Source organism: Tachypleus tridentatus, chromosome 3 (genome assembly GCF_004210375.1).
Source record: "Tachypleus tridentatus isolate NWPU-2018 chromosome 3, ASM421037v1, whole genome shotgun sequence".
Lineage (NCBI taxonomy): Eukaryota > Metazoa > Arthropoda > Merostomata > Xiphosura > Limulidae > Tachypleus > Tachypleus tridentatus.
In genome coordinates this window covers 38481625-38495287 of record NC_134827.1, presented here as the reverse complement: position 1 = coordinate 38495287, position 13663 = coordinate 38481625, and the positions used below count along the sequence as shown (strand labels likewise).

The 13663-nt window shown below is 36.3% G+C and overlaps 1 protein-coding gene across 1 annotated transcript in view; it reads right to left on the bottom strand.

The window, feature by feature from the left end:
• The window catches only part of LOC143245804 (cell adhesion molecule DSCAM-like), a 37050-nt gene that overhangs the window by 11064 nt on the left and 12323 nt on the right, over window positions 1-13663 (bottom strand). The window contains exons 6-8 of the mRNA XM_076492057.1: window positions 6243-6387; window positions 2701-2849; window positions 2018-2146 (exon numbers count right to left, since the gene is read on the bottom strand). Of these exons, the coding sequence (XP_076348172.1) occupies window positions 2018-2146; window positions 2701-2849; window positions 6243-6387 (423 nt within the window). The remainder of the gene's footprint in view (window positions 1-2017; window positions 2147-2700; window positions 2850-6242; window positions 6388-13663) is intronic.

The window sequence follows — 13663 nt, the reverse complement described above, 5'->3', positions numbered from 1 at the left end:
TTTTTCTTGTAGCAAAGCCTAATCGGGCTAGCTGCTCTGTCCACCGAGGGAAATCGAACCCTTGATTTTAGCATTATAAATCTGAAGACATACCGCTGTTCCATTGTTGGGACTACTCCCGTCATAAACTACGGCCTGGCATTGCCAGGTGGTTAGGGCGACACTTGAATCCCCGTCACATCATAAATGCTGGCCCTTTCAACCGTGGGGCGTTATAATGTGCCCATCAATCCCACTACTCATTGATAAAAGAGTAGCCCAAAAGTTGGCGGTGGGTGGTGATGACTAGCTACGTTTCCTCTTGTCTTACACTGCTAAATTTGGGACGACTAGTGTAGATAGTCCTTGTGTAGCTTTGCGCGAATTTCAAAATCAAACAAAAACACTTTTTTTATTGCCCACCTCTGGAACTACATGGTGGTTATTTAATTCAGTTAATATTTTGCTCAATCATTCATGGAAGCCACATTTACCAGACCCAGCCAGTGTTGTGATATCTATCAACTAACTCAGATTAGGTTCTGGTTTGTGAAGGTCCCACTTAACCCTAGAACAGTTCAGTTGTTTTGTAGAGTTTCGCCCCGACCTACACGAGGGTTATTTCCGCTAGTCACTCCTAATTTAGAAATGATAGACAAAAGAAAGAAAGCACCTGAACACCATCTGTCGCTAGTTCTGGTGTTACTTATTACCAACAAAAGTGGAATTAATCATCACATTATAACGTTCCCACGGATGAAACAACGATAAAGTTTGGTAACGGAACTTGTACCGGCGACCCGCAGCTTGCGGATGGAGCGCCCCAACCACCACGCCATAACACACCCAGATGTTCATAAGCCCTGCCCTAGACGTACATAACTGGTATTAATTTTACTAGGACTGAGCGAAATTACATTATTCGTCTGTCTAAAAGTGAAAAACAAATAAATTCACCGTTTGATGTTTTCAACATTTTGTGTTTAACTTCAGTCTGTTTAATCAAAGCTTTATGTCTTCATGTTTACGAGTCGACATTCGATGTTGAAGCCAAAAAAATGTAGTTTCAAAAACAAAAAATAATGCGTAGAGTAATAGTCTCTTCCATTAACAACTTTCTTTGATTGGTGAAGCTACATTACAAAAGCAATCATTCATAGTTTAAGTCCGTAGGCCCCTCGTGTCTGAAGGCTTATTATGTTAGAATTTGGTTTGGTTTGTTTTCAATTTCGCACAAAACTACAAGAGGACTACCTGTGCTAGCCGTCCATAATTTAGCAGTGTAAGACTAGAGGGAAGGCAGCTAGTCATTGTGACCCATCGCCAACTCTTGGGCTACTCTTTTACCAACGAATAGTGGGATTGACCCTAATATTATAATGTCCCCACGGCTGCAGAGGGCGAGCATGTTTGGTGTGACGGAGCTTCAAACCCGCGACCCTCGGATTACGAGTCGAGTGCCTTAACCACCTGGCCATGTCATGCCGGGCTATTATGTTAAAGAAACAGCTTGCAATGCATATGGCGAGTACAGCACGGATAGCCCGTTCTGTAGCTTCGTGTTTAATTCAATAGAACAAACATAAATAAAACCATAAAACTAATTATAATTACATTACAAACTTAACCCTAAAGAAACAGACACGTTAAGGATTCTGATAATTATTATAAAAATTATTGTATTTGAATCTTTATCACGTCTTTTTAGAACGACAATTAAAACACCCAGATGTAATACGTGCTATTACGGTACGTATTTTAGAAAGAGAGGGCGCAATAACGGGGCTTGAACCATGGATTCCCAGCTTCACTGTTCGCACCCTGACCACAGTGCTGCGCTCGGCTTGTTAATAAACAGATCAATTACTACACACAACACCAAGTGTAAATTACTCGCCATGAGTTGCGTCAATAACTAATGTTGTGTGTAAAATGTAGAGATGACTCCAGTAAGGACTCGTAACCAGGTTGTCATATAAACAGTTTATAAATGGTGTTTAATTTGAATGATAATTCTAGGGTTAAGTGCTACACTCACCATTCACTTCATATATCTCTATAACATAGTTATTGATTGGACTGTTGCCTTCGTATAGAGATGACAATGACACAACAACACTCCTGCTTAGAACTTTGACCAACTGGACAGTTGGAGGATCTGGAGGTTCTAGACATGAGAACAAAGCAAATAAAATACATAACACATTAACATAAAAATACATAATAATGTTAGAAATTAACATAAAGTACATAATAATGTCATACATTAACATAAAGTACATAATAATGTCATACATTAACATAAAGTACATAATAATGTCATACATTAACATAAAATACATAATAATGTCATACATTAACATAAAATACATAATAATGTTATACATTAACATAAAATAATTAACATAAAGACATGTGGTGTTGTTCTTACTACAGATGTTGTGTATTTTGGTTAGAACCACCTTAACACATATATTATTTTCCACAAATCATGTTCCATCTTTACATTAAAATTAAGATTAACCAACTATTTAAGTACTAATTATAAAAGATTAAAATCCTTTGTAAATATATATATATTCAACATGAAAAACAACAAACACTATTGTATTACAATCTCGACCACATTTCTTTCAGTACAACAGCATTTTTCACGTGCAAAGCACATAAAATCAAACTCAGTTGCGATCTGCGCTTTAGCAGCCTAAGATATATGAATACCTTTCACGACGAGCGTGATTTTCATCTCGTCCCGACCGTATCTATTTGATGCAATACATTTAAAAATTCCAGAATCTTCTCTACTTGCGTCATGTATCGTCAACTCCGATATGACTCCCCCGTCTCTCCCCTGGTGGTTTACAATGTACCTGTACTTCAAAGAGATATAGAGTGGAATATCAGATCAGAAAGTCTGATAAATAAAAAAAAAACCTCTGCGTACAAAAACTACAGCACCACATTATTTCATAACAAATATGGTTATTTTCTAAATGAGTTATTAACCACTAGTAATGTATCTAATATATAGATAATTATGTAACTGGAAATACATATTTTCTTAAACATTAACCTGATATACAGACAATTATACAAGTGTAAAATAGAAACATTCAATTTTTAATTTCAGTTTATAAATATAGTGTCCATCAACTGGACAGCAGTGAGGTTGCATGTTCGATTCTCAGCGGTAGATATAGCACACAGGTAAATGTAGGTTGTCTGTAAGCCATACATTATAAAACATTTTTAGGTTTACGTATGGGAAGTTATAATTTAGTGATTAAGTAAGTGTTTTATATTCTCAACTAAACATACATATTTTGTTACAACTTGATAATATGACTCTTCATTTTAACATTAGCATTCTATTACAACGTATCTCCACATATTAACTCTATATTACACATTACAACGTATATCCACGTATTAACTCTACATTACACATTACAACGTATATCCACGTATTAACTCTACATTACACATTACAACGTATCTCCACGTATTAACTCTACATTACACATTACAACGTATCTCCACGTATTAACTCTACATTACACATTACAACGTATCTCCACGTATTAACTCTAGATTACACATTACAACGTATCTCCACGTATTAACTCTACATTACACATTACAACGTATCTCCACGTATTAACTCTACATTACACATTACAACGTATCTCCACGTATTAACTCTACATTACACATTACAATGTATCTCCACGTATTAACTCTATATTATATATTATAACATATCCCTACGTACTAACCCTATATTATATATTATATCTCCACGTACTAACCCTATATTATATATTATAGCATATCTCCACGTACTAACTCTATATTATATATTATAGCATATCCCTGCGTACTAACCCTATATTATATCTCCACGTACTAACTCTATATTACACATTATAACGTATATCCACATATTCATCCTATATTATATATTATGACATATCCCTACGTACTAACCCTATATTGTATATTATATCTCCACGTACTAACCCTATACTATATATCATAATATATCTCCACGTACTAACCCTATATTACACATTATGACGTATCTCCATGTGCTAACCCTATATTATAATGTATCTCCACGTACTAACCCTATATTATACATTATAACATACAGGTAACCTGTCTCTATTATTTAATATACAAACAAGTTCCTCAGTTCTGTAGTTGAATGGTCATATTTCCAGGTTTAAATAAACCATGGAATTGTTTTCGTTGGTTCCTCAACTGAACAATGTTAACTTCTGGTTATAACTTATCAAGATATATTACTTTCATAACGCGTTCAGTAGAGGGTTACCTTGTTTGTGTCCACTTATTTAATGTCCTTGGTTCTTGTATCCTAGATAGTGAGAGTTTCTCTCTAAACACAAAGTTAAGTAACTTATAGTTCTGCTTTATGAATTTCATTTCATATCTTCATGCAATTTGAAGAGGCGATAAAATACGAGCATGAAACATGGAACTAGTTACTGTGAGAATTAGCCATACTGAAAATAATTACGTCGATTACATTGTATATGTAATCAATTTAATAATTATTTATGTTACTGATAGTTTTTAATTTCTGATCAGAACTAACAAAAAATAAACCATTCATGAACGTGCTTATTTTAATAAACTGCTTTTCCACTTTCGCTTGTGTAACGGATTTACTGTTGTACATTTATTTTAATGCCTTCGCTTGTTTCCGTTTCTTTTTTCATGTGGTTGCATATTGCTGACTGTGTATTCTGCAAGTCCTGCCCATTCTCGAAATTTGTAGAACGTTCTTGTACGTAAGAATCAATGTGTAAGTAATGCTAGTAACTGACAGTATTGTTGCCAATTGAAATTTCGAGAACCTCGCGTGATTTGTTAAAAGAAACGCGTCAAGATAAGATACTATTATTATTATTGGATAGCTACAGTCAGTGTGTTATAGGCGTAGAAAGTTGCAATTATGATTAACGCATATTAATCGGAAAACTACATAATTTGACCAGAAACGTTAGATTTCGAATATTACAAATCGGTGAGCTTTAGTGAATTACTTTGGACATTATTATTTCTACAACGAAATTAGATATCTTTGTTGGAAAAAGTCAGCTTGTACACGGTGTGAGGCCAGCCAAGAAAAGACAGTGTTAGCTAAGGCAAGGCGTAACAATAGTAACTCAGTATTAATTTGCTAGTCGTGGGCCTGGATCACTGATAAAACATTGAGTTCCGGACCGGATATACGACTTATTGTTTGTAAGTTTGTAAAACTTTGTATACAAACCATCATTTGTAATAATTATTAGCAATAACTGTTATTATAAACTGTATTTGTTTTTGTTGTATATTGAAATATATTTGTGTTAAGAAAGGAAACTTGTATATCAGTCTTGTTTGTAATATCATGATACATTTGATACATATTAACAGTAATATCATGATACATTTGATACATATTAACTGTAATATCATGATACATTTGATACATATTAACAGTAATATCATGATACATTTGATACATATTAACAGTTTATTAACTTCGAGATTATATTAAAATTTATGATTATTTCAAATAGTAATACGTTAACATACTCGTCCGAAATAAACTATAATACGAGGTTAACGGGTTCGAATCCCTGTCATACTAAACATGCTCGCCCTTTCAGCCTTGGAGGACGTTATAACGTTACAGACAATCCCACTAGTCGTTGGTAAAAAGTAGCCCAAGAATTGGCGGTGGGTGGTGATGACTAGCTGCCTTCTCTCTAGTCTTACACTGCTAAATTAGGGAGGGCCAGTGCAGGTAGCCCTCGTGTAGCTTTGCGCGAAATTAAAAAAACAAACAAACAATCAATAACAATTACAAGGCATTGCTTGGGCATTCATCGAACTTATTAGCATTTTAACAATACCTCACAAAGTCGACCAGCTTAGAATATTGAAGCTAGTTCTAAATCCATGTAATAAGCTAAGAGTGTCAAATAACCTTTATAATAACATAATAAAAATATATATTAAGTAACACTAGAGGAAGATGGAATACCACTGACTAACTAAATATATAAATACTAGTGGTTTGATTCAGGTTAGACATGTCTTCCTAACAACGCCCTAATGGAAGTCCATCAAACAGCTTCAACAATATACTTCACATAAAATCCGCGGCAATCAGACAGGATGGCTTTGTTTCTCTAAAGTTTCGACCACTACAAGCTAAGACTAAAGTCATGAACATTAACATTTCCTACCTGGGAAAAGAACTGGTAATGAGTTGGTCTTTCGTCACCCAAGTTACGGTCAGGGGTCCATCACCCTGGGGTTGACAGACCAGGGTCACTGTACCACCTTTTATTACCATTCTAATGTCAAAATCATCGTCAAAACGTGGAGGAACTGTGATCAGAGACATATAAACACGTGAAAAACACATGTTACTGTTAATTATTGAAGTTGGGATTTAGGCTTAGTTATGGTTACAAAAAAAAAACCTTACAAATCAAATGTTAGTTTTGGCGAACTAGCATAAGTTTATTAAACTTATTGAACAAGTAGTTCATAAACAAAACCACAAATCGACATCAATATTAAAAAACAGGTCTAAATTTAAAGACAACTTACAGGTCAGAAACACGTTTGTTGTTAAACACAGAAGCTACACAATGAGTTGCCTGTGCTCTGCCCACCAAGGGTAAAGAATCTCCCATTTTATCAACGTTATATCCTGCAGACCCACTGCCAAGCCACCAGGAAGAGAGGAGGACACACCTTATAATAAAATCAATTAATAACTATGAACTTCACATTAGAAGTCTCAGTGGCACGGTGATGTGTATGTGGTCTTACAGTGCTAGAAACCGGGTAAACATACCCGTGGTGGGTAGAGCATAGAGAGCCTATTGTGTAGTTTTGTTTTAACTTAGAATTAGAAGTAGTTGTATTCAGTTATTTATCACCACTTTCCTAATCCTGTTGAGAACTGTAACTGGTAAACCTATGAAGTTGTTTTTCTCCACATGATCAACATCTTATGCAACGTATGGGGCAGCCAGTTACTCCTTGTTTGATATCAGACCACATATATGTTCAACTGAATAACGTAACTAACTGCCACACGTATAACGCTCCTAAAGCAGAGTGTCGCGTTCAGCAGCATATAATGGCTCGAGCCTTGGCCCTTCTGACACGCTAACCAGCCAATAATCAACCGAAAACAGTTTAAAATTAAAATTTTAAAACAGCTGTTATATTCCACATGTTTTTATTATATTGATACCCACTGTATATACACTTGCTGAACATTTTATTAAGACCTCTACACCTTTTCAGACCTAGGCCTGACTTAAACTACAGTTGAAGACTGATTGGCTCGCATGATGTGTCAGGTGATCCATGCTGCACTAGAAACGACTGGCACAAGCATATCTGTAGTCACACTAAAAGTTATGAGAAAACTCAAAGATATTGCAGGGTGTAAAATGGGCATAATAGTGGATGCACGTTAAGCTGATGTCACAGTGGTCAAGATAGCATTGTTGGTAGACTGCTCCTGGTCAGTGGAGTATATCAGCAATATGAAAAAATGAAATAAAATCTCTAGTGTAAGGAGTAATTGTAAATGAAAAACATAATAAGAGTTAAAAGTTGGTAAGACAATATGGTAGATTCCAGCCATCTTCAAACAATACATCAATTGACAGACGTTCAGTAAAGAGCAATCCATGCCTATCGCTTATCATACGTCGAGAAGAACAGTGTAACAAGTAGATTATAGCAGTAGGAGGCCATTGGATAAATCAATTGTTTCAATACCATGAAGATAAAACTCTTCAAGAGGTGTAAAAAGTTCAGACATTGACATGTTATGTGGTTCAATGTTTTACCTCCTTTTGCAAAGACAAATTTAGAATAATACAGAGTTAATACACAACTCCTTTTGTCTTGTCCCAACTGTCCAGGAATCGATGATGAGGTAATGGTTTGATGTATGTTTTCTTGTCTTGTCCCAAATGTCCAGGATTCAGAGGATAGAGTCGTGGTTTTGGATATATTTTCTTGTCTTGTCCCAACTGTCCAGGAATTGATGATGAGGTAATGGTTTGATGTATGTTTTCTTGTCTTGTCCCAAATGTCCAGGATTCAGAGGATGGAGTAGTAGTTTTGGATATATTTTCTTGTCTTGTCCCAACTGTCCAGGAATTGATGATGAAGTGATGGTTTGATGTACGTTTTCTTGTCTTGTCCCAAATGTCCAGGATTCAGAGGATGGAGTAGTGGTTTTGGATATATTTTCTTGTCTTGTCCCAACTGTTCAGAATGCTGATGACGAAGTCATGAATTGATGTATGTTTTCTTATCTCGTCTCAACTGTTCAGAATGCTGATGACGAAGTCATGAATTGATGTATGTTTTCTTATCTCGTCTCAACTGTTCAGAATGCTGATGACGAAGTCATGAATTGATGTATGTTTTCTTATCTCGTCTCAACTGTTCAGAATGCTGATGACGAAGTCATGAATTGATGTATGTTTTCTTATCTCGTCTCAACTGTTCAGAATGCTGATGACGAAGTCATGAATTGATGTATGTTTTCTTATCTCGTCTCAACTGTTCAGAATGCTGATGACGAAGTCATGAATTGATGAATGTTTTCTTATCTCGTCTCAACTGTTCAGAATGCTGATGACGAAGTCATGAATTGATGTATGTTTTCTTATCTCGTCTCAACTGTTCAGAATGCTGATGACGAAGTCATAAATTGATGTATGTTTTCTTGTCTCGTCTCAACTGTTCAGAATGCTGATGACGAAGTCATGAATTGATGTATGTTTTCTTATCTCGTCTCAACTGTTCAGAATGCTGATGACGAAGTCATGAATTGATGTATGTTTTCTTATCTCGTCTCAACTGTTCAGAATGCTGATGACGAAGTCATGAATTGATGTATGTTTTCTTATCTCGTCTCAACTGTTCAGAATGCTGATGACGAAGTCATGATTTGATGTATGTTTTCTTATCTCGTCTCAACTGTTCAGAATGCTGATGACGAAGTCATGATTTGATGTATGTTTTCTTGTCTCGTCTCAACTGTTCAGAATGCTGATGACGAAGTCATGATTTGATGTATGTTTTCTTGTCTCGTCTCAACTGTTCAGAATGCTGATGACGAAGTCATGATTTGATGTATGTTTTCTTATCTCGTCTCAACTGTTCAGAATGCTGATGACGAAGTCATGATTTGATGTATGTTTTCTTATCTCGTCTCAACTGTTCAGAATGCTGATGACGAAGTCATGATTTGATGTATGTTTTCTTGTCTCGTCTCAACTGTTCAGAATGCTGATGACGAAGTCATGATTTGATGTATGTTTTCTTGTCTCGTCTCAACTGTTCAGAATGCTGATGACGAAGTCATGATTTGATGTATGTTTTCTTGTCTCGTCTCAACTGTTCAGAATGCTGATGACGAAGTCATGATTTGATGTATGTTTTCTTATCTCGTCTCAACTGTTCAGAATGCTGATGACGAAGTCATGATTTGATGTATGTTTTCTTATCTCGTCTCAACTGTTCAGAATGCTGATGACGAAGTCATGATTTGATGTATGTTTTCTTGTCTCGTCTCAACTGTTCAGAATGCTGATGACGAAGTCATGATTTGATGTATGTTTTCTTGTCTCGTCTCAACTGTTCAGAATGCTGATGACGAAGTCATGATTTGATGTATGTTTTCTTGTCTCGTCTCAACTGTTCAGAATGCTGATGACGAAGTCATGATTTGATGTATGTTTTCTTGTCTCGTCTCAACTGTTCAGAATGCTGATGACGAAGTCATGATTTGATGTATGTTTTCTTGTCTCGTCTCAACTGTTCAGAATGCTGATGACGAAGTCATGATTTGATGTATGTTTTCTTGTCTCGTCTCAACTGTTCAGAATGCTGATGACGAAGTCATGATTTGATGTATGTTTTCTTATCTCGTCTCAACTGTTCAGAATGCTGATGACGAAGTCATGATTTGATGTATGTTTTCTTATCTCGTCTCAACTGTTCAGAATGCTGATGACGAAGTCATGATTTGATGTATGTTTTCTTATCTCGTCTCAACTGTTCAGAATGCTGATGACGAAGTCATGATTTGATGTATGTTTTCTTATCTCGTCTCAACTGTTCAGAATGCTGATGACGAAGTCATGATTTGATGTATGTTTTCTTATCTCGTCTCAACTGTTCAGAATGCTGATGACGAAGTCATGAATTGATGTATGTTTTCTTATCTCGTCTCAACTGTTCAGAATGCTGATGACGAAGTCATGATTTGATGTATGTTTTCTTATCTCGTCTCAACTGTTCAGAATGCTGATGACGAAGTCATGATTTGATGTATGTTTTCTTATCTCGTCTCAACTGTTCAGAATGCTGATGACGAAGTCATGATTTGATGTATGTTTTCTTATCTCGTCTCAACTGTTCAGAATGCTGATGACGAAGTCATGATTTGATGTATGTTTTCTTATCTCGTCTCAACTGTTCAGAATGATGATGACGAAGTCATGATTTGATGTATGTTTTCTTGTCTCGTCTCAACTGTTCAGAATGCTGATGACGAAGTCATGATTTGATGTATGTTTTCTTGTCTCGTCTCAACTGTTCAGAATGCTGATGACGAAGTCATGATTTGATGTATGTTTTCTTATCTCGTCTCAACTGTTCAGAATGCTGATGACGAAGTCATGATTTGATGTATGTTTTCTTATCTCGTCTCAACTGTTCAGAATGCTGATGACAAAGTCATGATTTGATGTATGTTTTCTTGTCTCGTCTCAACTGTTCAGAATGCTGATGACGAAGTCATGATTTGATGTATGTTTTCTTGTCTCGTCTCAACTGTTCAGAATGCTGATGACGAAGTCATGATTTGATGTATGTTTTCTTACCTCGTCTCAACTGTTCAGAATGCTGATGACGAAGTCATGATTTGATGTATGTTTTCTTATCTCGTCTCAACTGTTCAGAATGCTGATGACGAAGTCATGATTTGATGTATGTTTTCTTGTCTCGTCTCAACTGTTCAGAATGCTGATGACGAAGTCATGATTTGATGTATGTTTTCTTGTCTCGTCTCAACTGTTCAGAATGCTGATGACGAAGTCATGATTTGATGTATGTTTTCTTGTCTCGTCTCAACTGTTCAGAATGCTGATGACGAAGTCATGATTTGATGTATGTTTTCTTATCTCGTCTCAACTGTTCAGAATGCTGATGACGAAGTCATGATTTGATGTATGTTTTCTTGTCTCGTCTCAACTGTTCAGAATGCTGATGACGAAGTCATGATTTGATGTATGTTTTCTTATCTCGTCTCAACTGTTCAGAATGCTGATGACGAAGTCATGATTTGATGTATGTTTTCTTATCTCGTCTCAACTGTTCAGAATGCTGATGACGAAGTCATGATTTGATGTTTTCTTATCTCGTCTCAACTGTTCAGAATGCTGATGACGAAGTCATGATTTGATGTTTTCTTATCTCGTCTCAACTGTTTTCTTGTCTCGTTTTATGAGAAAGCAGAATGAATGTCATAGCTCATCTGAGCATCACTTCTTTCCAAATACACCAGGTGATGCTTCATGTTACCCTATTATGAAATACACCTGGTGATGCTTCATGTTACCCTATTATGAAATACACCAGGTGATGCTTCATGTTACCCTATTATGAAATACACCAGGTGATGCTTCATGTTACTCTCTGAGCATCACTTCTTTCCAAATACACCAGGTGATGCTTCATGTTACCCTATTATGAAATACACCTGGTGATGCTTCATGTTACCCTATTATGAAATACACCAGGTGATGCTTCATGTTACTCTCTGAGCATCACTTCTTATGAAATACACCAGGTGATGCTTCATGTTACTCTCTGAGCATCACTTCTTTCCAAATACACCAGGTGATGCTTCATGTTACCCTATTATGAAATACACCTGGTGATGCTTCATGTTACCCTATTATGAAATACACCAGGTGATGCTTCATGTTACTCTCTGAGCATCACTTCTTATGAAATACACCAGGTGATGCTTCATGTTACTCTCTGAGCATCACTTCTTATGAAATACACCAGGTGATGCTTCATGTTACTCTCTGAGCATCACTTCTTATGAAATACACCAGGTGATGCTTCATGTTACTCTCTGAGCATCACTTCTTATGAAATACACCAGGTGATGCTTCATGTTACTCTCTGAGCATCACTTCTTATGAAATACACCTGGTGATGCTTCATGTTACCCTATTATGAAATACACCAGGTGATGCTTCATGTTACTCTCTGAGCATCACTTCTTATGAAATACACCAGGTGATGCTTCATGTTACCCTATTATGAAATACACCAGGTGATGCTTCATGTTACCCTATTATGAAATACACCAGGTGATGCTTCATGTTACCCTATTATGAAATACACCAGGTGATGCTTCATGTTACCCTATTATGAAATACACCTGGTGATGCTTCATGTTACCCTATTATGAAATACACCAGGTGATGCTTCATGTTACCCTATTATGAAATACACCAGGTGATGCTTCATGTTACCCTGTTATGAAATACACCAGGTGATGCTTCATGTTACCCTATTATGAAATACACCAGGTGATGCTTCATGTTACCCTATTATGAAATACACCAGGTGATGCTTCATGTTACCCTATTATGAAATACACCAGGTGATGCTTCATGTTACCCTATTATGAAATACACCAGGTGATGTTTCATGTTACCCTATTATGAAATACACCAGGTGATGCTTCATGTTACCCTATTATGAAATACACCAGGTGATGTTTCATGTTACCCTATTATGAAATACACCAGGTGATGCTTCATGTTACCCTATTATGAAATACACCTGGTGATGCTTCATGTTACCCTATTATGAAATACACCAGGTGATGCTTCATGTTACCCTATTATGAAATACACCAGGTGATGCTTCATGTTACCCTATTATGAAATACACCAGGTGATGCTTCATGTTACCCTATTATGAAATACACCTGGTGATGCTTCATGTTACCCTATTATGAAATACACCAGGTGATGCTTCATGTTACCCTATTATGAAATACACCTGGTGATGCTTCATGTTACCCTATTATGAAATACACCAGGTGATGCTTCATGTTACCCTATTATGAAATACACCAGGTGATGCTTCATGTTACCCTGTTATGAAATACACCAGGTGATGCTTCATGTTACCCTATTATGAAATACACCAGGTGATGCTTCATGTTACCCTATTATGAAATACACCAGGTGATGCTTCATGTTACCCTATTATGAAATACACCAGGTGATGCTTCATGTTACCCTATTATGAAATACACCAGGTGATGTTTCATGTTACCCTATTATGAAATACACCAGGTGATGCTTCATGTTACCCTATTATGAAATACACCAGGTGATGTTTCATGTTACCCTATTATGAAATACACCAGGTGATGCTTCATGTTACCCTATTATGAAATACACCTGGTGATGCTTCATGTTACCCTATTATGAAATACACCAGGTGATGCTTCATGTTACCCTATTATGAAATACACCAGGTGATGCTTCATGTTACCCTATTATGAAATACACCAGGTGATGCTTCA